General features: G+C 44.0%; 1 protein-coding gene across 4 annotated transcripts in view; it reads right to left on the bottom strand.

The window, feature by feature from the left end:
- The window catches only part of LOC147662040 (uncharacterized), a 253,861-nt gene that overhangs the window by 111,129 nt on the left and 114,800 nt on the right, over nucleotides 1-27,932 (bottom strand). For 2 of the 4 annotated variants that reach the window (XM_086951162.1, XM_086951164.1), the window contains exons 3-4: nucleotides 26,653-26,763; nucleotides 12,187-12,297 (exon numbers count right to left, since the gene is read on the bottom strand). In XM_086951162.1, coding sequence (XP_086807288.1) covers nucleotides 12,187-12,297; nucleotides 26,653-26,763 — 222 coding nt within the window. Of the gene's footprint in view, nucleotides 1-12,174; nucleotides 12,298-26,652; nucleotides 26,764-27,932 lie in introns of all 4 variants that reach the window. The other 2 variants (XM_086951161.1, XM_086951163.1) reach the window with 1 other exon arrangement.

The following is a 27,932-nucleotide window of genomic DNA, read 5'->3' as shown; positions in this document are numbered from 1 at the left end:
TTGTACTTCAATACTCCATCAGTGAGTCCACCATCTTAGAATGTCAATTACATGTCCGACCAGTAGTCCTTTTTTAGTGTCTACGACCAGTATATAAGTGCAGTGAGCTCTGACCTACCGTGATCCAGGGGCAGAGTCAGCACTAGGCACGAAATCCGGGCCGCATGGTGAAACTCCAGGAGCGACTCCCAGTCCCTGTTGATGCCGTATAACTCAATCAAAAAGGTACACCTTAATGAATGACTGGGTATCATTAGGATACGTGTATGACAAACACCTTCTGCTGGATGTATGATGTGGTCTTATGAGCAGAGATATGAATCATGATCATTAATCCATGTTCTGCTCCCACCTGGTCACCATGTAAAGACTTCTGCATGATACCCGTCTCTAAGACCTTGATAACCTGACGGCGATTTGGCTGTTCCCACTCCCCGTACTTATCTTGGACCTGTTAGTTTCTCCTCTATTTTAAACCTTTTTCTAGATTACTTCTACAATTAGAATAATCTGTTATAGCATTAATTATGCGCTGTACATAATGTGTGCCCGAGAGTGCCGTACCTCACACACTACCCAACTCACGAATTGTTGGTGTTTTCTCTTTTTTCTTTCAATACAGCTTGGAAATTCCATACCATCAGCATTCGTACCACACAAATAGTGTGTGTAATTTCATTTATGTTTGTTTCTTGTCCTTGTCCTGACGAAAGCTCCCCTGACCCTGTAGGGCCCCGAGAGCTGAAACATGTCGACACTTTTTTGAAAACGATATAGTAGTTCAATAACTCGACTACCAGTATATCACAATGGTTTTTAAGCTTAGTGATTAGTCTTTGTAAATAAAGTTCACTTTTTTGATCTATCCATTAATTTTAACAGTTTTTCTACCCACTTTTCATTTCTGGACACTTCTGTAAATACCAGAAGTAGCCTCTGGTGAGGCAGGCACCCTGCACGTTAATCGTTAACCCAATGACTATGCCATGACTCCTGAGGGGGCGGAAAAAAGATATACCGCTACGACACGATTCCAGGAAGTCTATGAGGGTTCTCGATAAAAAAACTATTTGGTTTTTGCAGATACCAGTGTCCATTCTCTTTTTGATTACCAATTACTCGCGTAGGGGAACTGAATGGACTCCATTTCCTCTTCCCTCCCTCTTTGATATTGAATGTATTAAGCAGCGCACAGCTGCGGGGATTACTACAGAACTAGTCACAGTACCATACTAGATTCTGTATTTTCTAAAAATGGAGAACAATATGGGTCTAAGTTTTTCGGGGAGCGACATCGATGAAATACTAGCAGGTCATTCTCTATTACAAAACCAAGAATTCATTGAAACCATAGCGCAAACTGATGAGTGGGACACCCTAACAAATAAAAAGCGAGAACAGATCCGAACCGCAATACATGGGATCATAATGACTGAATACCTCAGATCCAAATCCGCACCGAAAGGTTTATGGGTGACCAATGCGCCCAGAATCTTTTTACACGACCTAGTCTTCCGTCGTGATTGGTCTTCCATCTCATGGAAATGTACACTAGACTATTTAGTCTTAATAGTGAAAACAGCCAAGAGGCTATCTGACGCCCTTCTACAAGAAATAGAGGAGTGCGAGAACGAACTAAAAAAGAATATAAATCCCCAAGTGTACAAGAAACGCCTGGACGAAATCACAAAAGAAATGGATGAAATGCAAGAATACTTGACACAAAATAAACTCCAAAAACTATCGAAGGAACTAAAAAAATTTAGTCAAGAAAAAATGCACCCATATTCAAAAGAAGACTTTGTTTTCGCGAATCACGGATCTGATGCTGATTCATCCGGGGGCACTTCGTCAGACGGCTCAGAAACAAGCTCTGATGGGTCGACACCGAGGAGAGGTCGGAATAATTTTAGATTCCAACGCCCGAGACGTGGAAATAGATGGCAAAGACCACCCTTCTACCAAGGAAACCCAATGCCGTACTATCCTCCGTATATGCCTCCCTTTGCCGGTTGGATGAATCCATTTCATCCCAATGGCAACCAGCAACACCAAATGGACAACCAACATATGCCAGCAAATGCGAACCAACACCAGGCACAGCCTTTTTTAGGGAGAGGCCAAAACATTTCGAGAGGCAAAAAGAAAAACCTCAGGTGGCAGGACCAACAGCCCAGTGTACAAACAAGGAGCATGGCGTCAGCTCAACCGAGCACGAGCAAGAAGACACACTAATTGTGAATCTAACTACTCTATCCCTGACGGAGGACCAGAAAAATGTCCTCAATAAAGGATTAGGTTTCGTCCCTACTCCCACAACAGATCGGTTCAAACTTAAATGTGAAGTCTCTGAATTCTGCAGGACACTGAAATTAAAAGCATTTTTTAATAACTCGACAAACCCAGGGACAAACGGGGATACAAACTTGAGGAGAAAATCCAAGTTCAGTCCTCCAACTACAGCAGTACCTGTTGAGATCCAGGCATTCGAACAAGCCGTGATGAAAGGGATAGATGAAATAAATTACAAAAAAAACGTCTATCAAAACATGACAAAGAGAGAGAAAAAAGCTCTATCTGAACTCAGAGACAATGAGGATATTATCATCAAGCCCGCAGACAAGGGGGGCGGGGTAGTCATCCTCACAAAAGAAGGCTATAATGAACAGTGTCAAACTCTCTTGATGAATGAAACTTTCTATAAACGCCTTGACGTTGACCCCACTGAAAGATTAACCAACACAATTGCCATAATGGTACATGAGGCAGAATCAAACAATTGGATATCGAAAAAAGAGGCTGAATATCTTACACCAAAGAATCCCAAAACTCCTCTCTTCTATTCACTGCCAAAAACCCACAAGAATAGACTCCCTCCTCCAGGACGCCCGATTGTCTCGGGAATAGGGTCCCTATTGGAACCATTGTCGAAGTTCGCAGATGAATACTTGAAACCCCTGGTCCAGAAAACATCTACATATCTTAAGGACACAAGAGACCTACTGGGCCAGATATCAAGTGTAGAATATGACCAAAGCAGCATGCTACTAGTGGGACTGGATGTAGAATCCCTTTACACCAGTCTACCACAAGAAGATACGCTCAAAATGTTGGAGGACCTCCTTTTCAAGCAAGATTGGAAATACAAAACCCCACGTCACTTTATTCTGGAATGTTGCAGACTAGCATTACAAGAGAACTACTTTGAGTACAATGGGCAATTATTTCTCCAATGCCATGGGACCTCCATGGGGAGTGCGTTTGCGCCCTCAGTAGCTGGACTCTATGTGAGCCGCTTAGAAGAGGAATGCATCCTGAACAACACCAATCCCTACTTTCCCAATATCAAATATTGGAAACGCTACATTGACGATGTCATACTATTAAGGGACACACAATCGGATCTAACCATCTTCATAGACTGGCTTAATGGCAGAGACCCCTGGCTAAAATTTACCTTCACATCCAGCAGAACTACAATTGACTTCCTGGATCTAACCATTTTTTCAGAAAATGGCAAACTTGAAACTAAAACCTACACGAAGCCAACGGCCAAGAACTGCCTGCTATCATACTACAGTTACCACCCCCGGCCATTACGAGACAACCTTCCGTACAGCCAATTTCTGAGACACAAACGTAACTGTAGTAAAACAATTGACTACAAACAACAAGCAGCAGAACTGAGCCAAAAACTGAGGAAAAGGAACTACACTCCGGCAATAATAAAGAAGTGCGCAAAACGAGCCAAATACCAGCCGAGAGATTGTCTACTACAAAGTGCGACTAAAGAACCAGTGAAAGATCTCGTAACCTGCGTAACAACCTACTGCCCAGCCACCTATGAAGTCCAAAAACTCATCAAGAAGAAATGGCAAATACTCACCTCTGGTAACCTAAACTGGCCTAAACCAAGGTTTGCTAACAGAAGAACGAAAAATATAAAAGACGTTCTGGTTCACACAAGACCGAAAAAACCAATACCCAGGTCTAATATCAGAGACATCAACATGACTCCAGTGACCGGACATTACCCATGTGGCACATGCGGGGTCTGCAAATTCACCACTTGTACAAAAACTCTCCAACTGAATGACAAATTACTTTGGACACAAAGGAGTCATACGAATTGTAACTCCTCACACGTGATTTACCTGATCACATGTCCCTGCCAAAAACAATACATCGGCATGACCTGCCGCAAAGTCAAACTCCGTATAGGAGAACATCGGAGCAATGTGAGGCTGAAAAAGAACACGACCAAACTTTGTGCCCATTTCGTAGAAGCTGGCCATACGTGTGATGATCTTAAATGGACAGTTCTGGAAATGCTCGACTGTAAGGATCACAATGCAGAACAAGTCTTGTTCAACAAAGAACAGAGATGGGTTGACCGTTTGAGAACTGACGTAATAGGTATGAATGACCACATCCCTTGGCATCAGTTTAGTTAATTGTACTTCAATACTCCATCAGTGAGTCCACCATCTTAGAATGTCAATTACATGTCCGACCAGTAGTCCTTTTTTAGTGTCTACGACCAGTATATAAGTGCAGTGAGCTCTGACCTACCGTGATCCAGGGGCAGAGTCAGCACTAGGCACGAAATCCGGGCTGCATGGTGAAACTCCAGGAGCGACTCCCAGTCCCTGTTGATGCCGTATAACTCAATCAAAAAGGTACACCTTAATGAATGACTGGGTATCATTAGGATACGTGTATGACAAACACCTTCTGCTGGATGTATGATGTGGTCTTATGAGCAGAGATATGAATCATGATCATTAATCCATGTTCTGCTCCCACCTGGTCACCATGTAAAGACTTCTGCATGATACCCGTCTCTAAGACCTTGATAACCTGACGGCGATTTGGCTGTTCCCACTCCCCGTACTTATCTTGGACCTGTTAGTTTCTCCTCTATTTTAAACCTTTTTCTAGATTACTTCTACAATTAGAATAATCTGTTATAGCATTAATTATGCGCTGTACATAATGTGTGCCCAAGAGTGCCGTACCTCACACACTACCCAACTCACGAATTGTTGGTGTTTTCTCTTTTTTCTTTCAATACAGCTTGGAAATTCCATGCCATCAGCATTCGTACCACACAAATAGTGTGTGTAATTTCATTTATGTTTGTTTCTTGTCCTTGTCCTGACGAAAGCTCCCCTGACCCTGTAGGGCCCCGAGAGCTGAAACATGTCGACACTTTTTTGAAAACGATATAGTAGTTCAATAACTCGACTACCAGTATATCACAATGGTTTTTAAGCTTAGTGATTAGTCTTTGTAAATAAAGTTCACTTTTTTGATCTATCCATTAATTTTAACAGTTTTTCTACCCACTTTTCATTTCTGGACACTTCTGTAAATACCAGAAGTAGCCTCTGGTGAGGCAGGCACCCTGCACGTTAATCGTTAACCCAATGACTATGCCATGACTCCTGAGGGGGCGGAAAAAAGATATACCGCTACAACACGATTCCAGGAAGTCTATGAGGGTTCTCGATAAAAAAACTATTTGGTTTTTGCAGATACCAGTGTCCATTCTCTTTTTGATTACCAATTACTCGCGTAGGGGAACTGAATGGACTCCATTTCCTCTTCCCTCCCTCTTTGATATTGAAAGTTACATGTGGCTCAACAGACCAGTCAAGCAGGATTTGATAGTGTGGTGTCACAGGATACCCACAGCCCCCACTCTGGATAGTTTGCTGAGCTCAGAGAAGTCATCTCTGCCCAGTCAGGTTGGATTATCGTTTGCTCCTGGGAGGCATTTCACACCTCTTTCAAACCTACTGAAGACCAAGCACAGCCTGAGGGCTGGCAGAGGTTTATGCTAATTAGCTTTCTGTCAGTTCAGGAAGGTGAAGGGTAACTTTCCAACTGTTACTTTTCCTTAATATGTAATAAACAATCTGACTTCACCATTAAATTGTGGTTTTAATAACTAGTAAAAATGGGGTTTCAATAACTAGTGAAAATGCTCATTAGCCCCCGGGGGGCCAAATCCCGGGGGCATGATGAAAAAAAGTGTGGGGGGCCCAATCCCCCCCCACACTGCCCCGGGGACCGCCACCCTGGGGCTTGAACATAATATAGGCGGGGAGACTCACAGCCCCCGCAGCCCCGTGGACCGCCACCCCCGGGGCTTCTTAAAATTTGGAGTTGGGGGGGGGGAGCTCTTAGGCCCCCCCCAGCCCTGGGGACCGCAACCCCCCCCCCCGGGCTTCTGGAAATGAGTTGCAAGGGCTCTCTCAGGCCCCCCAGCCCCGGGGACCGCCACCCCCAGGGCCTTATTTTTTTTTTAAATACCCTGTGTGGGTGGGCTCAAGCCCCCCCACACGCCCTGGTGACCGAAACCTCCCTGGGGCACTAAATATTCAAATTTACGGACCCCCCAGCCCCGGGGACCACCACCCCCTGGGGCTTTGTAAAATGTGAGAGCTCCTGGAGATTTGTCGAGGCCCTGGGCACTGCCACCCCCCCAGGGCCGGCTCCTGCAGTGTCCCAGGGTGCCCACCATCGGAACACTGCCATTTGCAATGACAGGGGGGGAGCCTTGCGGCTCCCACCCTGTCATTGCAAACTGCTTTGCTATTTGGAAGAGAGAGCAGGAAACCTGCTCTCTTTTCCAAATAACAAAGTAGATTGTCTTCCAAATAGCAAAGTAGATTGCTTTTCCACATGGGGAGCAGCATGTTAGCTGCTCCCCATGTGGAAAAGCAATGCCGGCTCCCGCAGGATGCGGGAAGCCTGCTGCGACCGTGGGGGGATTGGGGACCCCAACGGAGAGGCCCAGCCCCGGGGGATGGGGTCCGGGGCTAATACTGGCCCGCTAGGTGGCCACGCGGCCCGCCTCGTCACATTGGGCAGCCCCCATCCAAAATATTAATAATTTTTTTTTAAAAAGGCCATGCCCCGGGGGATGGAGTGCCCGGGGCAAATTATGGCCTCCTATTGGAGGCAGGCCCTGGAGGATGGGGTCCCAAGGGCCAATTAATTTAGAAAGAGAAGAAGGGCTATACAGCTCCCCTTCTTTAATTTTTTTTTTTTTAAACGGGATCGTGCCGGAGGCCATGCCCCCTCCTTGCAATACTCTGCAAACGCGCCAGGGGGAACAAATTCCCCTTGAATACTGGGGGTCCCTGGGGGCCAACTAGCCCACCAGGAACCTCCAGTATGCGCCAGGGGGCCGCGTTGCAGAGATGTGTTCTGAGGCCACGCCCCTTTTTTACACCTCTGCACCGCAGCTCCGTGACGCTTACTGGAGGTACCTGGTGGGCCAGTTGGCCCCCAGGGTACCTCAGGATTCGAGGGGACTTAATCCCCCAACTTAAAACGCGCCACGGGGGTCATTTGCACAGTGGTGGTGAAGGTAGGGGGCGGGGCCTGAGGTGATATGTGTGCAAACACGCCCTGTGGTGCGTTTTAAGTTGGGGAATTAATTCCTCTTCAATCCTGAGGACCCCTGGGGGCCAACTAGCCCACCAGGTACCTCTAGTAAGCGCCACGGAGCTGCGTTGCAGAGTGTTGTAAAAACACACATGTTACCTCAGGCCCCGCCCCCTTCGTTCACCATTGTGCAAATACGCCCTCTGGTGCGTTTTAAGTTGAGGAATCAATTCCTCTTCAATCTTTAGGGTCCCTGGGGGCTAACTAGCCCACCAGGTACTTCCAGTATGTGCCAGGGAGCTGCGTTGCAGAGAGGTGTTCAGAGGCCAAGCCCCTTTTTACACCTCTCTGCTATGCAGAGAGGTGGCGCTTACTGGAGTTACCTAGTGGGCTAGTTGGACCCTAGGGACCCTAAGGATTCAAGGGGACTTAATCTCCCTACTTAAAATGGACACAGGGCGTGTTTACACAGTGGCGAAGGGAGGGGACGGGGCCTGAGGTGAGGTGTGCAAACACGCCCTGTGGCGTGTTTTAAGTTGGGGAAATAATTCCCCTTCAATCAGTGATGTCACCAGTGATGTCATTTGAGATGTCATCAGTGATGTCACTGACCATGTCATGAATGATGTAATATGTGACATCATCAGCAGTGGATTGCAGGCGTGCGAGTTCTACTTAGTAGAACTAACTATAACAGAGGAATTTAAATGGTTTTGTACGAGTGAAATGTCCAGCTAACCATAACACCCCTAAAACCTAGGGTTTTTTCAGTGAATTTCTAAGGTTTTTTAACTATAACATGTCTGAAACCTATGGTTTTTTCAGTGAATATATATATAGCTAGATTTGTGAGGTGTTCCGGGGTTCCCACACACACAGTGGAACTATTTGAGTGTTTATCACGTTAAAAAAAACTGTATTTCTGCATTAGTTCACACTTTGGTTGTGCTAACAAGTATTGATTTCCTTTACAGTACAGGGTTATAACCGTTATTTCTTGATTCGTTGAACATAAATGTTTTCAGTTCTGCCAATTTGTACATTAGTTTTCCATTGGGCTCTCACAGCAACTTACATCAATTACTATATGTTTTTAAATACCGATGCACATCCCACAACTCAAGCACAGCATATAACAACACCTACTCAATTAACTGCTTCATCTTAACCATCTGAACCCTCAGGAAGTTACAACCCATCTTGTTACCAATTAAGAGGGATATGGAAACTCTGGTGGCTGATTCTTTCCTCTTAAACCTCCATCCCTTCATTCACAGCCCTTCACATGGAGTCAGAAAAGGGCTCCTGCCCCATACATATTATTAAAGCAGGAGGTGCGTTTGCTACTCCGTGTGAATGGTAGTTTTCTGCTGCAATGCTCTCAACATTAGAGGTCTGCAAAAACACATTTGATAAATTTTTCGTCTACATGTCAATTCAACAACATACATATACATATAATAAACTCAGTCTACCTTATAATTCTGTGCCAGCCATGATAACCAGCATTAATTTACATATATTAAGTCTATAAACATTAAACCTTTATCGGGGAGAGACAAAAGTTACCAAAATGCGCTATGCGCTGGTTTAACTGCCAGTATTTGATGTTGCACCTAGGGTAATGTTGAATATTGTTTATTCCATATCCTCCCCTAAGCATTTTTTGACTATAGCACCCATGTTTCATAAAGGATTGAGCCTGGAGGTCAGTGCCAAAGTTCGAGTTGCGGGACGCTGAAGGTCCACAACCATGATTTGCTGAGAAGGCAGTTGTGCTGAGGTTTGCCGGTTGTCTTCTGAATAATTATTCTTGAAGTGCTGAAGAACTAGGCCTGAATAGTAAGGACAAAGTGTCAGTTTTGAAGCTTGTACTCAAAATATCCAAACCTAATGACAGAAGCAAAACATTTTAGAATCCTGTGTGTCCTTTGTGCCTTGTGGACTGTAGGAGAAGCCACAACAGGTCTTTTGATTCTCAGTTTTTCAATAAAAACTAGCTCCAAACCCAACAATACATCGTAAGAGTATGAACAACCATGTGTGTCTATAGCCACACAGGCTACGAACACACATATTAAGGTAGATATTTATTTATTTTTAGTCGAAAAGTTTTATAAAGCGCAAACATGATCCGGCAGGGTATCAGAGCGCTGTACAATGCAGCTGCTGGTTAAGCAAGAGCAGGAAACATAATAGATAACTACACATGTACAGCAGAAGCACATTGAAGCCAAAAACTAGAAATATAAACCGTTAAGATGCATGCTGCATAGTAGATAAGGAAGGGCGGGGTTGTAAGGTCAATTGAAATAGTTTGTGCGGCTACAGTACTATTGTCGCATGTAGTTATTTAGGAGCAGGCCTTTGACTTCTTTTTTAAATGTAGAGGTCTAGAGGATTGTTCTGATGGGAGAGCATTCCATATTATCGGAGCAAGACCGGAGAAGGTGTGGTTGTAGGTTGCTTTGTTTTTTAACTTGGGTTTAAACTTCTCATGGCGCGATTCCCACTTGAAAGTTCAAGTTTACTTTCCAGGTAAATGGGTGTGTTCTGATGCAGTGCTTTGTGCGTCAAGCAGGCTATCTTATACCTGATCCTTGCATCGAGGGAAAGCCAGTTTGGTTGGATTAGATCAGGTGTGATGTGGTTACGCTTTCTTGAGCCCGTGATGAGTCTGTCAGCAGAGTTCAGAGTGGCCCTTATAGAGGCCAATTTAGCTTTGGGCAGCTTAGCCAGGGTCGTATTTCTGTATTCTAAATGGGAGATAACAAGGAACTTGACAGCTGTTGCAGGTCAGTGGGCGACAGAAACGATTTGATTTTCCTTAATGTGCAGAGTTGGTGATTGGCGCCTCTTGTTGTCACACTGATGTGATCCTGCATATTCAGGCATTTGTCCAGGATTTGGTCAAGTGATCTAGTGGAGCCAACAAAATGTGGGGTGCAGTTGAGGGCTGTTAGTTGTTTGAGCCAGTCCTGAATGGGCGCAGAATGATTGGAGGGACAAGCAAAAGGAATTCAATTTTGAGTGTATGTAGCAAAAGGTGACTGTGAGATAACCATTGTTAGGTTTTTAAAAGAGCATTGTTGAGAGTAATGATGTTATCCAGTGAAGCAATATTCATATACAGTTGAGTATCGTCCACCTACATATGATATTGTATGCTAGTCCGTTTCAGAATTTCGGTAAGAGTTTCCAGATAGAGGTTGAAAAGAGTTGGTGACAGTGCGGATCCTTGTGGAACTCCAATTGAGCCCGACTTACTGTTGGAAAGGTTGAGGTTGACTTTGATTCTTTCAGTTCTACTTTGAAGGAATGAGGCAAACTAATTTAAGACTATACAGATCTGAAGTGGTCCAGGCTCCCCACACACCAGGGAATTATTCTAAGTCTAAATCTAATTCTAAACCTGATGTTTATGACTCCGATCTATTTTCATGAACTTCTACATACAATAGAAAATAAAACATACAACCACACCTACAACCCGACGCTGGCATCATGGTAGTAAAATAGAACGAATAACTCCACTTGATCATCTCACCACTCATTCCCCACACTCATTGAGACAAGATGGATTTCTCACTCTTAGCCCCACAGTGATTTTCGGGGAATGTGTCCCTCAACCCTAATTCTTGATGCTTCCTCGCTCCTACTATAAATAGGTTAAATCTGTAGGTTGTGATACATAAGACTTTTGTATTCAGAGGACATTAATTCAGTGAGTTCTGTTGACAAACAAGTTTTAAACAGTGACCACACTTCTTGGAAGCCTTCTTTACAGTACACTAGTACTTGAGTCATTTAACACAAATGCTTTTTATTCTGACAGTCTGATGTTCTCAGTGTTTCATTAGTCCATGGCACCTGTGTCTCTCGTGATTGTGTTGAAAGTAGATAGGACTAGCACATTTGTGTTTTGGTTTTTCTGCTTTGACAGGCTATGGTCTAAGCCAAAGCCAGATCAGAGAGAGAATGTGGAGAAAAGCCAAAGGGGAGTGAGAAATGGACTGAAGCACATTGAAGAGAATTATGAGCGTACAATACAAGTCCTGAAAAACGTGAAAAATCTATTCAAAAGTTATAAATCTTACAACAACAACATCATGCTCCTATCAAGACTTCAAGGATGAACTAACAGTCAATGACACATGCTAATGGAGAGTCAACTTTTAGAAATCAGGTGCACGAGAGAAAGCTGAGGGTGGTCAGAATTAGATAGCCACTTGCCTTGATAACTATATGTTTTTAAATACCAATGCATGTTCCACAACTAAAGCACTGCAAATAATAACACTTACTTAACTAAATGCTTCACCTCACCCATATCTCATACGCACATCAACCCACAGTAAGTCACAAGCAATCCTAAAAGCAAATAATAAACACAAGAAAAAACTGATAGCTGATTCTTCCTTCACATACCTACATCCATGTATTAACAGACATTTACAGGGAGTCATAAAGGACTTCAGCTCCATATGTGTTGATGCAGCAGGTACCTTTGCCACTCCCTGCGATTTTCTGCTGCAATGTACACTTTTGTAAAAACACATTTGTTAATTTCTGGTATACATGTCAATTCAAGAACCACACATATAATAAACACCTTCTACCTAAGTTCAGTACCTTTCATAATAGCTATCTTTGATCTGATAAACATTTAAGATTTGTGTCCCGCTGAAACACACCCCGCAGTTGTTATATGTGGTGTAATGAGCTTGTAGAGATGATTATTTTAAGTTAACAGCAAATATAAGAATTAACACATACTCTCTTTATCACCTGTGCTAAAGGAATCATTTCGGACTCTTCCTTTGTCTCTGGCATTGTTCTGGTGTTGGGTTTCTTCTATTTTTGTCCTGAATAACACTTCTGCATTGATAATCGCCTCACCTGTCATAAAAAGAGCGAGCTATGATTTAGAATTCCCAAGTATTGATTTGTATTAGGCTTTCAGTCTTTATTTGTAATAATAGTATTACACACAATAAGTTAATTAGCTATTGAAGACTTGCACATAAGACAGACAATAAACTAAATATTCAACATTTAATATACAAACACATAATGCCAATTAAAATACTATATACCCTCTTAGATACTGCTTTGCATTTCTTTTTCCACTGTTTTCAATAACGATATACTGTTATCATTACAGAACCCTAAATAACCCATCCCAAGGGTGACAGACGAACTGCATATCTATGGAGGTATCTGAATTTCAGATAACCGTAATAAATCAGAAATTCTGGCTGTGGGTCTTCAAATAGAAGCATAAGAATCATTAGATACAATATCACCTTTTCGGATGGGCAAAAGGGAAAGATCCAATACTTTGAGATAGTTGTACTTCTAACAACACGCATTCAGGGCTTATGTAGGGCAAATTATCCTAAATAATAGATATTAAAAGTGAGCTGAGGTGTTTGTTGTATGTATTGATTAGTGAGACTGAGCAGCAAGGTCTGTCAATTCCTGCAGGCTCCCCAGGTAGCCAAATCCTGCAGCCTACCCCACTAGTGATAGGAGTGGCAATATACTGTCACATGACAATAAAAATGTGCAATACGTCAAACACTTGCATACCAGTCACTAGAACAATACCATGCTTAGCAGTTTTATTCCTTGACAGGTGCAAACAGGAGTGCTTCCCCACTGGCTACAGACAGCAAGGCAATTCCAAACTTGTGAAATATAGCAGAGCTATCCCTCACCCAGCTGACTGATACCTCCTAATTCTGTTGGGATAACAAAGCAATACCTCAATTGTTGGACAGCAGAGCTACCTCTCGCTTGCCACAGCCAGTAGTGCTATTCCTCACATACAACAGATATGCTTACATTGTGCCAGCAAAGATACCCCTTGCTCCTCTGCTAGATAACTCGCACAATGTAGATGGTAGACCTATCCTTAACCTGCCAGAGACAGTAAGTAGGATAATGCTTCGCTCCACTGATTTATTCCTAGCATGGTGCATACTTTTATTTAAGTTTATCTTTTCATTTGATCTTTTATCTACATCTATCAATCCATAGGAGCTCTCGTTGACAAGGATACCTGAGCAACAGTGTAAAGGAGCAAAGAGCCTTGTGGAAACAAAAGAAACACAAGACACAAGTCAGGTGGGACATGGGAAATAAGAGGAGGACATGGGGCACAGGAGACAGTGGAAGCTTCTAACAGAGTGATATGAGGGCAGAAAACGGCAATCACAGGACATCAGACCAGGGAACAAGAATAGGGCAAGAAGAAGACAAGATAAGCTGAGCAGACCAACACATCGACGGGGCAAACCGGTCACAGACAGGCTAACAGATCATAGATTTCTGATGGCAGAGCCAGCAAAGGCTACGTCATTGGAAAGCTTATGCCCCCTTCCACCTCTAAATAAGAAGATGGAACCACAGATTAGGCTGGGTGTGAGTAGGCCTGGGCATGACATTCTGCTCCACTTGCAGAGTTTTTCTCGCTCCGCGTAGCGTCCAGAGAGGAGCAGAGTTTTTTCCTCGCTCATGCTCACCAACTTTAAGTTGGCGAGAAAGGAATATCTTACTCCAGACCACCTCCCGACAAGATTTCACAATGCTGGGCGGTCGCAGATGCTCGCTACCGCTCTCATTAGGAAGACTTTCATTTGCTTTGAGGAAGCTGCTGCTCAAGTAGAACATCTACTCAATTGGCAGAATGAAGAAGCGCCCTTTTGCGCTACGCCTGGTCTCTTCCGTGCCGATTTTCTAGTACAGGACAAACACCCGACTATAAAGGCTTGTTTGAACGTTGCGGCCTAACGCACTCCACCGCTTGTGGAACTTTGCGTAGTGCGGCAGACTTTTTAGGGCACTTCGCGAAGTACCAACACTGCCAAGGCCTAGGTGTGAGTCCCACTCATTTACAGCGAAGCTGCTGCTCTGCCCTAAATCTGAAATAATGCAACCCAGACATGACAGAAGTGTCACAAATACTACATTAGAATGACTATACCATGCTTAGGTCATCTGGAAGGGCACACAATATATTTTACATACAAAAAAAACTGCCAAAGCGGACACAGGTTAGGCAAAGTCTGCAAGATTCAAATCCCCCTAGCAGAATAGTCTGCAGTTAAAAAATGACTGTGTGACTCTAAAACACAAAGAAGTGAAAGAGTTAGCAAACACTATTCTATTTGGTATGTTAGAGAGACCTCTACTGCACAGGCTTTGCCTTCTGTACGGCTTTGGCGCACTGTCGCGTTTAGAGTACCTGCACAAAAATACATAACAAAGCACATCCTGATGTCCATGCCCCAGGCATAGTGCTGTTCTGTGCACACCACCTTTTGTTTCAGTTGCTCCTGTCACAGCCAAACTGTTCACTGCAAAGTGTTCTTCTGCTCTTTGGAGCCAGGGTTGGAAAACCTCTAAAAAATGAATAGATATGTATCCCGACACTCTGCATGGAGATATGCTTTTATTTCATCCCTTATTAGAAAATACATTATTTTCCACTGTGGACAGTTCAGAGATGGTTCAACTTTTATGTGTGATTTCCAATTATTTCCTCATATTTTGATTCATTGCAACTCTTAATGATCATTGTAGGCATTCATGGGGCAATACGTTTCCTCTCTGTTTGCTTCCATGCAGCTTCTAATAGGGATAGGCTGTTTGTTTTGAGTTCATTAGAGGAGAGTGGCTATGCCAATAAATAGTTAGTGTTGTATAAGTGATTTTAGGCTGTAGCAATTTTGCTTCCAATTTCACAGGTCTGCTGTCAGGAGCTGGGTGCCTTTTCCAGCATGATAGTCCACTCAAACAAGGACACCAACACCAACAAGATCACCTGGGCAGTTTTGGCAGTCAGCAGCATGGCACTCCTTTGTCAGTACTCAATGTGTTGCAGCCTTCCAGTCCATGCGGTCTGACGTCTCCTCACTCACGCACACAAAGCCCTCTACGACCTAGGTCCCGAATGCCTCAACACGAGACAATCCTTCTACACCCCCTCCCGCCAACTACGATCGTCCAATCAAGCGATCGCCGCAATTCCGGGCATTCACAGATCCACCATGGGAGGAATATCCTTCTCCTACTTAGCGGCCAAAACCTGGAACTCTATCCCCACCCACCTCCGCCTTACACAGAACCACCTCTCCTTCAGAAAGAAACTAAAAACTTGGATATTCGATAAGTAAAGCACCTCCCTCCCTCAAGCGCCTTGAGACCCTCTGGGTGAGTAGTGCGCTATACAAATTTTGGAACTTTGGAACCTGGAGTAGGGCAGCTCAGTCCTACAGAAGTCAATGATGTCTTCGGAGATTACCAAGCATGGGTATAGTTGTGCAGGATGTGCAAAAACCAGGAGAGGACTGGCAGAGGTTATGCAAGGAAGTTGGACTACATACAAAACAAATCATCACAAGCAGCCCTGTGGAACACAATTATCTGTAGATGGTGCCCTTGAACACGGGAGGCTTCCCTGTTGGTCCATTTGTAATAGTGAGCATTAAGGGGGGCACTTGACTCTTTATTATTAAAATGTTTCATAGGCAGAACTAGTATTGTTCTGGACTTTGCTTTGGGAGGGGTTATATGGAGATCTCTAAATAGGTTTTGAATGGGATTTTGAGATTGTACTGGAGATCCTAGATAGGACATGGGTATTTTCCTTCAAGAAAAAATTAGGTTAGATTTTCCATATTTATTGCACTCTCAATATGGATTTAAAGGATTTATTTTTCCTACTTGATACTTGTTTGGATTACTTCAATAGATGTGTTTGGAGATTTAGGCAATTTGGATAGTTACAATCTGTTTTCCAGGTGTCGATAATTCTGAGGTACTTATCCGTCTTCTGGGTAAGAGAAGTGGGTATTTCAGGAGAAAATTCAACATATTCTTTTATATGTTTCTACCCGTGGGTTCATGCTGTTGATTACATGTCTCAGTCCTTCTGACGCAATATACCTAGGTATCAGAATCCCTTTTAGAGGGCCACTGGGCATCAGGCGTTCCTGGGTCCAACCCTGGTGGTCGAGACAGTTTACTACCGATATCTCGAGCCCGACGTACTATGGATCCTGAGCAACTGGGCCAAGTACCCCTTCTGCACTTGACTCTCAAGAGGTAGATGTGAATGAGCAGTCTAAGGCTCGCTCCCTCAGGGGGGAGGTGTGGATACAGATTAGTGAAGATGGCTCATAACTTAAAAAGCACGTAGCAGCAGCAATAAATCGATGTCCAGCCAAATACTTACTTTTTTAACCAAAGGAAGTATTTTATTTCCAACTCATTCAAAGAAAGATTACAGTATTTATAGACACCAAAACCTTACTCCCTTGAGTTTGGGGCTTTAGTGTTTAATAGACAAGTCCCTGTCTCACCGGTTCCTACCAACATGATTGGGGTTGTCCAGGGAATGCTCACTAGCAGGCCTTATCTCAAGAGTCCACTCTGACTCTTCGAACAAAGTCAAAAGTGTCTCAGCTCCCTAGCGCTTTCAGCACATAGTTCCCCCAGGGCCCGGTAGGCTGATAAGTCTTAACCACTCCAGCAGGGAGGGAGTGTGCAGGATCTTGGAGGGTGCTCCATCCGAGTGTACCCTCAAGAGTGCTAGTCCTGTTCAGGTGAGTCCTCTGCATGTGGACTTAGGGACAGCACTCGACAAGCGCAGGCTTTCTCCTTAGCTTTATCACGGTTATGTGCAGGCAGCGATCAGAGGTGTTTCCGCGTTCCTCCTGCAAGGTATGTTTCCACGCTCCCAAAAGGGGTGGGAGGGGGAGTCCGATGCTCCTGATCTCAATACTGCTATTGTAGTGAGGCTCCGACTGCACCCTCACTCAGTTTAAAGTGTTGCGCCAGTTGCAGTTCTCGCTGCTCCAGGTGACCTATGGGTCACCGCTGCTTATAGTCCACCGCTTCCTACCCAATCCACAAGCACAATTATTTCTGTCTGCCACTCCTGGCATACGGTGATGCCGCACCATGGAAACGCAAGGATTCGGCCATTGCCACATAGCAGTCTTTACAATGGTGGCTACTCCTGGATTATTAGGAAGCTGCTACAGTGTTATGCAGGTTTCAGCCGTGATACCAAGGTAGTCTTTTCTACAGTAGCCCCTTCTGGCTCACAGTGTCGCAGCAAATGTGCTGCACATGCTTCTGCCCTTATTGCATGACAATCCTTTTATTTGGCTATCTTCTTGCCCTCTCCTGGCATATGGGAGTCACTGATTCAGTCCTGAACACGGGCAACAAGCCGATCCATGCAGCAGTCATCTCCTCATACTTATCACCGGGAATCCACTCAACCTCACTCCCTCAAGCGCTCTCCTCTTCCTCAGAAAGCACACTTGTCTTGACAAGCAGGCATATAGAGCAGGTGGTCTTTGTTTCCCTAGGTGATGTCTCCTCACCCAGGATGGAGACTAGTAGGCCTTGCCTCACCAGTTGTGTCACAGGCAGAAGGTTTGCAGAGCTTCACCTCTCACACAGAACTTCTGGCTGCTTGGCAGATGACAATTTTTGGGGTCGCAACCCCCCTTTCTTATATTATACTTCCAGACACCAAAGGTGATTTAGGGTCTGGGTCTTTTAAGTTTATGTTTCAGTTCTGCTTCTTTGGAAGTACATACTTCTACCCGCCCTCTTCCTCTTGAAAAGCCATCTGTAACAGCAAGAGAGACTCCGAAGATGATAATCCCACAACACAGGCCATGGGAGTGACTCGAGTTCACACTTGGATGTCAGCCACAGTAAAGTGCATCAAGATTTTAATTGCGGGCTCCCAGCTCCACTCTATGATTCCTTAGGCAATCCCATCTCCTTCCTGAGATGAGTCAAGGCCCCTTCTCTGTGATCTCTTACTGAATCAAAGAGCAACCTTTGAAGTCAACAGGGGGAGTGTCGCTCTCCCTTCTCCAGTGTGTCCCACAGGAATTAAGCAATGCATGAATCTGTCTGGGAGGATTCCTCTGTGTGCTCATCTCTCCACCAGGCAGGCCGCCATGTAATGTACCTTTACAGGCACACGTGCACTTAATGTGTGAACACAGCACACATACACAGTTCAACACTGTTACCTCCATGCACTCTGCCACCACGGGTATACATACACCCAACACACTCATTCACTTTGCGCACATTGCTAAGTACTGTAGCTTTTCTGTACTGTGCCACTTGCAAGGACATCTACAGCCAGTACAGTCAATCACTGCATACACTCTGCATAACACTCCACCCTTCATGTACTGTTCTTCTTGCAGGTACACATACACCCATAACATTCCCTCACATTGCATGCCCTGCACAGCACTGATCCGTACCTGTACTGTAACCTTCCTAGGCGCACATACAACTAGTGCAGAGTGCCCACTCCTTTACTGCAAAGCACTTCACAGTTAGCTAATGTTGGCCAAAAGTGAGTTAAGCACATAGCAGGGGAAAGTTGAAAAGTGATTGAGCATGTAGGCCTCCATCCAGTGACACAGGTTAAAAAGGACCTGTCCACTTCTACTGAACGCTACACAGTTTGTTGCCACCATCGCCCTTGTGCTGCTTAACTCCTGGTGAAGTTTTACAAAGTAACAATGTCTCAGCCAGGAATCATTGAGTAAGATAGGTGAAAAAACAATTAAATGTTGACGAGAGGGTAGTGAGGGAGACCACAAACGTTTTATCAGCACTACATTACATTATATGCAAAAAAAACAATTCTCAAATGTGTACATACATGTTCATCTAGCAACCGAACAGCGCAATCACACGTGACAAAATAGTGAAGTACCAGCGTGACAAGGCGCAAAAACAAATTGATTAATGGTCACGAAAACAGTAAGTTATTTTGCATAAAGATTCAGCTGTTAAGGAAACCACAATAGCGCCCATGATTGCGCTGGAAGTTCAACAGTGTTTCAACCTGAATCCAGGCCATCACCTGGACCGGGTTACATAGATTATAAGAGTGCTGTATAAGGGGTGAAACAAGGGGAAAGATAAGAAACAGGCGGTACCCGTAAATAGCGTAATAGGGTAAAAAGTAGTAAAAGGAGACCATAGAGGGCTACCTGTGGGAGTTGCAAGGTACCTGTGGGGAGTAGAGTCAATCAATGCAAGGGGAGAGCTTCTTAAACCGGTCTGAGGGGTGAAAAAGATTAACAGAGAGCATGGGAGGATATTAAGCCTAGAACAAATTGTCACAGATGAACGTTAAGGTTTACCACCGGTATTGGAAGTATTCTCAAAAAGCTAGAGGCAATCAAGTAATAGTGAGGCCTGGGGTCACTAAATGACATGTTTCAGGGAATGGAACAAACATGTGATCAGCCCAAGCTTGTTTGTGGGTAAACGGGATTCCGGGAAGCAGCTGGGGAGGGAAGGTCGAGGTAAGTGCACGAGTCATGAAGATTCTGCAAAAGTGTATTCAGATGGGTAATGTTGCAGAGGGTCGGATGCGGAAAAGGTTACCTGTAATTTGACGGACCCGGAAAGGTATCTGCGAACATGCAGGATCTGCGGAAGCTCAGGGTGAAGTAAATCCGGGGTCGGTAAACCAGCATGCATCAGGTGCAGACGTGTGCGTAAATCAAGCCGGGTGCCGTGAAGACAGTCGGAGTGTGAGCGAGCGTTCTTTTGACGTGGTCGCATTGGGAGTTGGACGTGGGGTCAGGAGGGATATGAGGAAAAGACTAGACCGCCCAGAACGGGCAAGGGAAGGCAATGAATGGTAACCCTGGGGGTAGGGAAAGAGTAAAAAAGAAGCATGGAAGACATATCTTCAATTAGGACAGAGCGTTTGAGAGGGAACGGATAGTACTGGCATTATCTAGATAAAGGAGTTACTTAGGATACAAAGCAAAACACATAAATTAACATGAATCTAACAATTGTGTTCTGAATAAATTAATAATGGGTAGCATATTTTCAATTACGTATGAGCCAGGTCATAAATGGGAATGTACATTTGTAAGTGTCATAATGGTCACTGCATGAGCAAGTGCCAAAGTGAGTGAAAAGATCTGGACATGTAAAGGCCAATTCCAGAGTCATGTCTGTGGTACAATTCCTGGGGTGTTCAGTTCAAAAACTTTATTTCGATTAAAAATCACAAAAGTTGGAACGTGACATAAGAGTGGTGAATTAAAAAACACTATATAAAACAATGCATAAAAGTTGATAATTAATCATCAATTCACATGTTAGACAATTAGGAAAATATATACAAATATACACAAGACACATTATCAGCCACATGCATCAAAGTCCGGTTTTGCGATTCCTAATTTGCGATTTTTACCGAATCGCAAATAAGGAATCGCAGAACGGGATGCATGATTGAAAGTGCATAAAATTTGCGATTCGGTAAAAATCGCAATTTTTACCGAATCGCAAATATTATGCGAATTCCAATTTGCGATTTCGCAATTCCCATTGATTCCTATGGGCCAAAAGGCCCATAGGAATCAATGGGATTTGCGAATTCGCAAATTAGAATTCGCAAAATGTTGATGCATTCCAAGGGTGCGGGGGGGGGGGGGGGTCCCATGCAAAGTCCACTTCAAACCGGTGCTGGTGCACTCCAGCCCCAGCTCTGGTGCGAAACTGGACAAAGGGAAAGGGGTGTAACCACCCCCTTCCTGGGTCCCACCCATAGGAGGGACCTAGCAGGTGATCCAGCCCCTTGATTTGGAATTAAGGTAGGAGCTGTACCATGGCACATCAGATCATCCTGACTGAAACTTTGATACGAAACTCTGGACCCTTCGACATCCTACTCGATGTAGAAGACTGAAGAATCTCCTTTGTGGTCAAGGAGTGGCCACCCTGTGCAAGCAGGCACCATCAGCGCTCAAAGGTTTTCTTTGCCGTTGCTCCCGCCGGAGCTCGAACGACAGAGACCGACAAGACCTGGACTCCCAGACTTCCAACAGCCCAATCCACAGTCCTAGCAAAGCTGAGACCCGTGGAGGAGACGTGAGACGTGGGACCGGCCATCTTGGGAAGCCAGCGAAGTGCTTCCTGTGCAGCTCCCGAGGTCCCCTCGAAGCTGTACTTTGGGGCTTGAAACGCCCCAGCCCCGAGAAGCATGCGCACCGAAGATCACCTCCCCACACTTACCGAGTGCTGCGTGGGGCCCTTTTGTACTTTTCCTGCTCGACGCGTTGTCCGGTCACTTTCCCGTTGGCTAGTGGCCTCTGAGACGACGAACCTTCGACTTTGAACTGCTGGTCTGGTTGCTCTAGACTGGCCCTAGCTCCCCTGAAAAGGAGCCACCGATCTGACCTTCCTGGTCCGATCCAGAAGCCATCTTCGATTCCTTCGTGGGTCGCATTTGCCAAGGCCTGTTGACTCAGATTCGAGAACTGACACCGCCGACAGCAAGAGCCTGCGTGGGACAGCCCATGACCAACTCCTGGTCGTCCTCGATACTTCCTGGTCCACGTGGCAGCGGAGACAAATTACTCGACAGCACCTTATCGCAACACGACATTGCGTGGTTCCTTCCTGGTTCCATCCTGGTCACTGGCTAGTGACCTAGACTCTGTCCCCTCTGCTTTCAGGTACTCTACATCTCCGATCCACCCTTGGATCCAACCGGAGTCTTCTCTCCTGGTCGCCTGCAGCATCTTTTCCTCCAGGCTCCATAAAACTCCACGAAGAAACCCGACGCACTTTGGCATCTATGCACCCGCTTCCTGTGGGTGAGGTAACAAGGGTACTCCGGTGCCCCTGAAGTAATTTACATCCCTAGTGTCCTAATTTCAAGTGGCTAAGTTCTAGCCCAGTTGGAAGACTCCCAAACCTATCACTTTCTGATTTTTACGCACCATTGACTTGTATGGTAAACGCGGTTGCCTATAGACACTGCACCCGCATCCTGTGGGCCTCCTATGTCCTAACCTTCGTTAGTCCAGTGTAGGCCCAGCGATTACCAAGGCCCTAGGCCTTACCATTGTTCGTGACGTGGTACTTATACCACTTTTTTAATATATGGTTTGAGTGGCCACCCGGCCTATCCATAATTGTGCAGCTTATTGTATGTTATATTAAGTTCTTTGTTTAACGCTTGTGCTTCTGTGCTCATAAAGAGTATAGGGGATTATTCTAGAAATAAATACATATATTTTATAATATATAACTTGTGTGGGGTCCTTTCATTTGATGTTAAAAGGATTGCATATGGTAAAACAGCTGGCTTCACATGCCCTCTTGAGTTTAGCCTAAGAATGCTATTGTCCTTGCTACCCCTAGGATAGCTGGTCTATAAGGTTGACTTACAACCAATCACCATAAGGGTTGTTTGGACTGGTGCAAGGTGCTCACTAGAATTAGTGATCATCATATACCAGGCCAACTTCTCACATTGGAACTCAATGTCCAGACCAACCATCAGATCAGTCTCGATGTTGAATAGTCTGTCCTCAATGATGTTGATAAGGTCGGCACTGTCCCATATGAAGGTATCAGTGAGAGGGACAAATTCTTTCAAGATGGCATCTATGTATTTGACAAGTGGTTCCAAGATGGAACCACAACCAGATACAATGGGGCAGCCAAGGGGGTTGGTGGAGTTTTTGTGAATTTTGGGGAGGACATAAATGACTGGGGTGATGAGATGGGGGTTGTTCAGAAAGGTGTATTCTTTTTTGGTTATAATGTCTGTGAGTAAAGCATGGTTAGTAACCTCTAGTATTTGGTTGCGAATGTTGGGTAAATGATCAGAAGGAAGGGATCGTAATGGGTGATTTTAGAGTGGTCTCAATCTTGGCGTCTTATTTTTCAGTGTCCAATGAAGACTATACTGCCACCCTTGTCCGCTGGTTTTATGATTATGTGGGGATTGTCACACAAGTTATTAAGAGCACACTTTTCAGTCAGGGAAGGATGTATGGGAGACATTCTGATTGATGTTTTACGTTTGTGATTTAATGGAGTACCAGCCGCTCAAAAGCAAGTATCTCAGGTGACATGGTAGCTGCGGAGGGGAGAACGGTAGAGGGGGGTGAAAAAGGGACTGGGTTGAGTTGTCTTTAGGGGTTCTGTCCGCAATGACATTTTTTAGCCTAATGCGCCTGAAGAAGCGTAGGAGGTCCTCCTGGAGTTTGAAGAAGTCACTACGGTCAGAGGGGTCAAAGGATAAGTCACTGCTTAAAAGTGAGACCTTTTCCGAGGATAGGATATGTTTGTAAAGGTTAAAAATGGTAATTGAATCAACTCTAAGCTGGTTGGTTATGTCAAGGGTAGTAGTGGAAGAATCCACCAGAATGTTGGGCTGGTTGGTAATGTCAGGGATGGTTGTGGAGGGATATACCAAAGTGGTGTGCGTATTTATAGTTGAGGACCACATAGGCAAAATGTGCAACGTGTCTGGCGCTCGCCTGCGTATTGATATTCACAGGTCGGTCTGGTTCTCCCTCTGCCGCGTTCCCGATTCACTCCTAAAAAAACAGTGGGTAGGAGTGGTTGTGGATGGGGTTTTGTCTGATTCCGTTCTGTACTAGGGCCCTCGCCAGTGTCCGAATCTTCTATAGAAGTGTTGGAAGAGTCAGAAAAAGTAATGGTCTGGTTGTTTCTATATCTTCACCAATTTTTATTCCTAGGGGGCTGGTAAGGGGTTTTGTAGAGCAAGTCGCATAAGTAGGGGTATTTAGTCTTGCTATTGTAATTTTGAATGTCCTTCTGTATCTTGTTTATTTTTTGTTTTGTTCAAAAGTGTTGAACGTGGCAATAGTATTATTGATTTTGTCAAATAATTTTTTGGCGTCAGTGATTGTTGAGTCAGCATGAATGAGTTTCTCTAACTGGACTATTTCCTCAAGTTCCTTCCTGCTGTGTTCGATTGCTGTATCAATGCCTAGGACCATCCACGTTTTGAACAGGTAGTTGCCAAATGACTAAAAATAGCTGGGATGTTGTGGATATGGAGTCCAAGTGGAATCACATCAGATTTGAAATATTCCGTTAGCATGCGAGCATGGAGATCAGTACGGATCTGTTTTTTCTTATCTTTTCAAGTTTGTCTAGTAATACCCGTGAGGTGTTCTGGGTAGGAGGAAGAGGGGTGGAAGAATGGGAGAGGAGAGAGGGGCCACTGAGTATATGTTGAATGTAATCATCTGAATAGTTAGAGGTCTCCCTACAGGACATAATGTGCAGTTTAGTTACACATAGTACGTCAACTAATTGACGTGTGCCTGAATAGACACTCTCGCAACCAATCGGTTTCTCAAATTAACTAAGAACAAGAGAAAACCCGTTAACCCAGTTGAGACCTGGGTGGAAATGTTTTTTAAAGTAACAATGTCTCAGCTGGGACTCGTATAGTACGACAAGTAAAAAAAACAATTAAATGTTGACGAGAGAGAGTAGTGAGGGAGACCACAAAAGTTTGAGAGGAGAAATTATGGTTTATTTGTAAATGAAAGTAGTTATATCAGCACTACATTATATTATATGCAAAAGTAACCCAATTGTAAAATGTGCACATATGTGTTTGAGAAGCAAGTGTACGGCGCAAGTGACACATGACAAAATAGTGAAGTAACAAGGCACAAAAACAAATTGAATAATGGTCACGAAAACAGTCAGTAAATAATTTTGCAAAAAGATTCAGCTGTTTAAGGAAACTACAATAGCGCCCACGATTGCGCTGGAAGGTCGACACATGATCCATGTTTTCCTATGACAACAAAAATCAGCATTAGTGATCCACAAAACAGTACAGTTGAGCACTCAGGGCAGATCTAAACGTCCATTACCATGCAAAGGACTTTACCTTCCCAACATTAGGTAGTTGGGTTTTGGTGTCAGGAGTTGTTGATGTGTCCTTTTAGTGGAACATCTTCTGATGCTATTTGGACCTCTTGTTCTGGCCCTAATCCTACTCAATTGTGTTGGCAACATAACTCTCATCCTGTTGCCTACCTATGTATGTTGTTTGAATGTGCAAGAATACACAGTTTTTCTTCAAAGTATTGCAGATACGGCAGAATAATACTAATGTAGTCAATCATATGACATATGGAAGTAGAATGATACTGAGGTATTGGCCATTAGGTGTGAGAATTTCTATATCTAGAGAAGGGTGGTCTGGATCTTAGCACCTACAAGACTGAGTGAGGCTCACTGGCAAGATATAACGTTTTCTAAAGTGTGAAATGCAGTTTTCCTTAATCATAGACTGGAAAGTGCTGGAAAAGCTATGCATCAAGATTTAGAAAGGCTGTCTAGTTTGTGGGAATACCTGGAAGAATTTTCTGGATGAGGTAAAAGGGAAAAAAAATCTAGAATAACTGTCACAATACTACTTCCTCCTTGAAACATCAAATGGAGCATGGAAAAAAAGATTCCTATAGCAAATACCCAACATGCCTTCAACACTAGTAATAATAATGAAATAATCTTTCAGCTTATTAACAATTCCATACTACGCTCTAAGACTTCTGGTCAAATTGGAAACTGAGTTAAACTGAAAGCTAGGATGAATACAATAATTAGAAAACCTTTAATATTAATCTTTTGAATGTTTAGGGTGGACTTTGTTGTAGGTTTGTGCTCAAATGAGGCTCTTTAACTGAGTGTTTATTCATATACATCTGTCCTAATTGTGACAAGAAGGTGGCAAATCCACACAATTCCTGCAAGGGGAAGGAAATGAACCATGCCGGCTAGCCCAGTGGTCAATGCCTAGCATGCGCATGGATGGGGGACTCCCCACTGGAGACTTGGACTGATACGCTGATTCCTATCCGTCCCAGATAGCACAGGGTGCGGGACCCCCCCCCGGGGGTGGGGGGTGGGGGGGTGTTCTCTTTTCCACCCCCATCCCTCCCTGAGGGCCCAACTCCCTGCAGTTCATGCCCAGCTACACTTTGTGAAACCATGTCAACAAGCACACCAAGTATTCCTCTCAACAGTTTTGGCCTGCTGTCGCCTTCTCTATTACATGCCGTCTTTCTTCCCCAGTTTCTGACCTTCTCCCTCAGTTCACGACATTGCAGCAAGGTGCAGGTAGTACTCACTAGTCCATAACAATACATTTTTCATAATTGTTGTTGACATTCGTATGCTATGTAGGTACCACTGTACAATTTTGCTGCATCAATGTATGTTTCCATGGTATGGTCATTAGTAATTCAAATTCGAAGGCACCACGCCTGGTAGTAAATGCTGTACATAATGTAAAATGCAATAAATACATTTAAAAAGAAAGGGGGATGGTGAATCCATACAAACAGATTCCCAACAAACAAATCTGTTCAATATACTCACTTGGGGAATGGTTATTGCTGTGCCGTCTCTCTGGACTGCTATAGTCCATTTGGCACACATCATCCTTCTCTTTCGTGCTCAACGAAAAGACAGAGGCAGCAATAAGAGGACCTACAATTCGAAGAAATCAGAAAATAAAAGTTAATCAAAAGCTCCTTATGCCATCACACAATATTCAGTATGGTTTATCAATGCATTATGTGGAGCTTGGGGAAATGAACCACATAACATCTCGGGTAGTGACAATAAATAATTAGGGTCATATTACAGAAATGGTAAAACCGAAGCAGCTCCTCCTTTGCCCCATAAAGACACATTCGCTGGAAGGGCATTCATCAAATCTATTTATTTATTTTTATTTTTAAAGTTTTATATAGCGCTAGCTTGACCCGTATCAGAGCGTTTTACGTATAAACAGGAGATAAAGGTTGCATTACATAGCATGATCTAGGAAGCAAATAACATAAGTAAACGCATAATAATTAGGCAAAACAGTGAGAGATAAAGGTTGCATTTCATAGCATGATCTAAGGAATCAAGAAAGATATAGGCAAAAACATAATAATTAGGCAAACGGTGAGGGGGAGGTAGACAAAATAAAGCAACAAAGAGTGTGGCACACACTACGTGATACCATGCCTATGCTCCTACAAGTCATCGAATGAATTATCTATTTACATTTTAGCATAATAAATCTCTCCATTTTTCACACCCTGCATTTTATTAGGAAAGAATGTGTTGAATGTGTGGCGCATCACGCCCATTACTTCGTTCTTTCGGTGCTCGCATTTAGTGAACCTCTAGTGGCAGTGTCAACGGCATGCAGAATTACGTACCTCGCAGGGTGCTGACAAGAAGATCAAAGATAGTTTGTATTTCTGTTGGTTTGGAGGTGTTAAGAGATCAGCTTCAGACACAAGAAGCAGGAGTCCATGCTGCCTAGCTCTAAGTCATCCGAGCGGTGATAAAAAAAATAAAAAAAACAAATGGCAGAGCCCCGTATGTCACACAGTGTGACTGACATCAAGGGGCTTGAAGCATAAACTGTCATAATAGGACAAAAATACATGGTGATTGGAAATGTTGAAGCTCCACACCCCACCAAGACCTTCTGCTTTAAGTCACGATGTGTGTGCGTGTGTGAGGACAGGGCAAGGAAAGTTACAGATATTCTGGTTCCAGAGGACTTGCTGCGATATCAGGTATTGCATTACTGATGCACCAGTATTACATATTGATAACGCTTTTATGACACTGCTGAGTGTAACCTTGTGAGAAGT

This window comes from Lissotriton vulgaris, unplaced genomic scaffold (genome assembly GCF_964263255.1).
Source record: "Lissotriton vulgaris unplaced genomic scaffold, aLisVul1.2 SCAFFOLD_241, whole genome shotgun sequence".
Taxonomy (NCBI): domain Eukaryota; kingdom Metazoa; phylum Chordata; class Amphibia; order Caudata; family Salamandridae; genus Lissotriton; species Lissotriton vulgaris.
The sequence above is the reverse complement of the archived record's forward strand: the minus strand, read 5'-3'. Positions and strand labels throughout refer to the sequence as shown.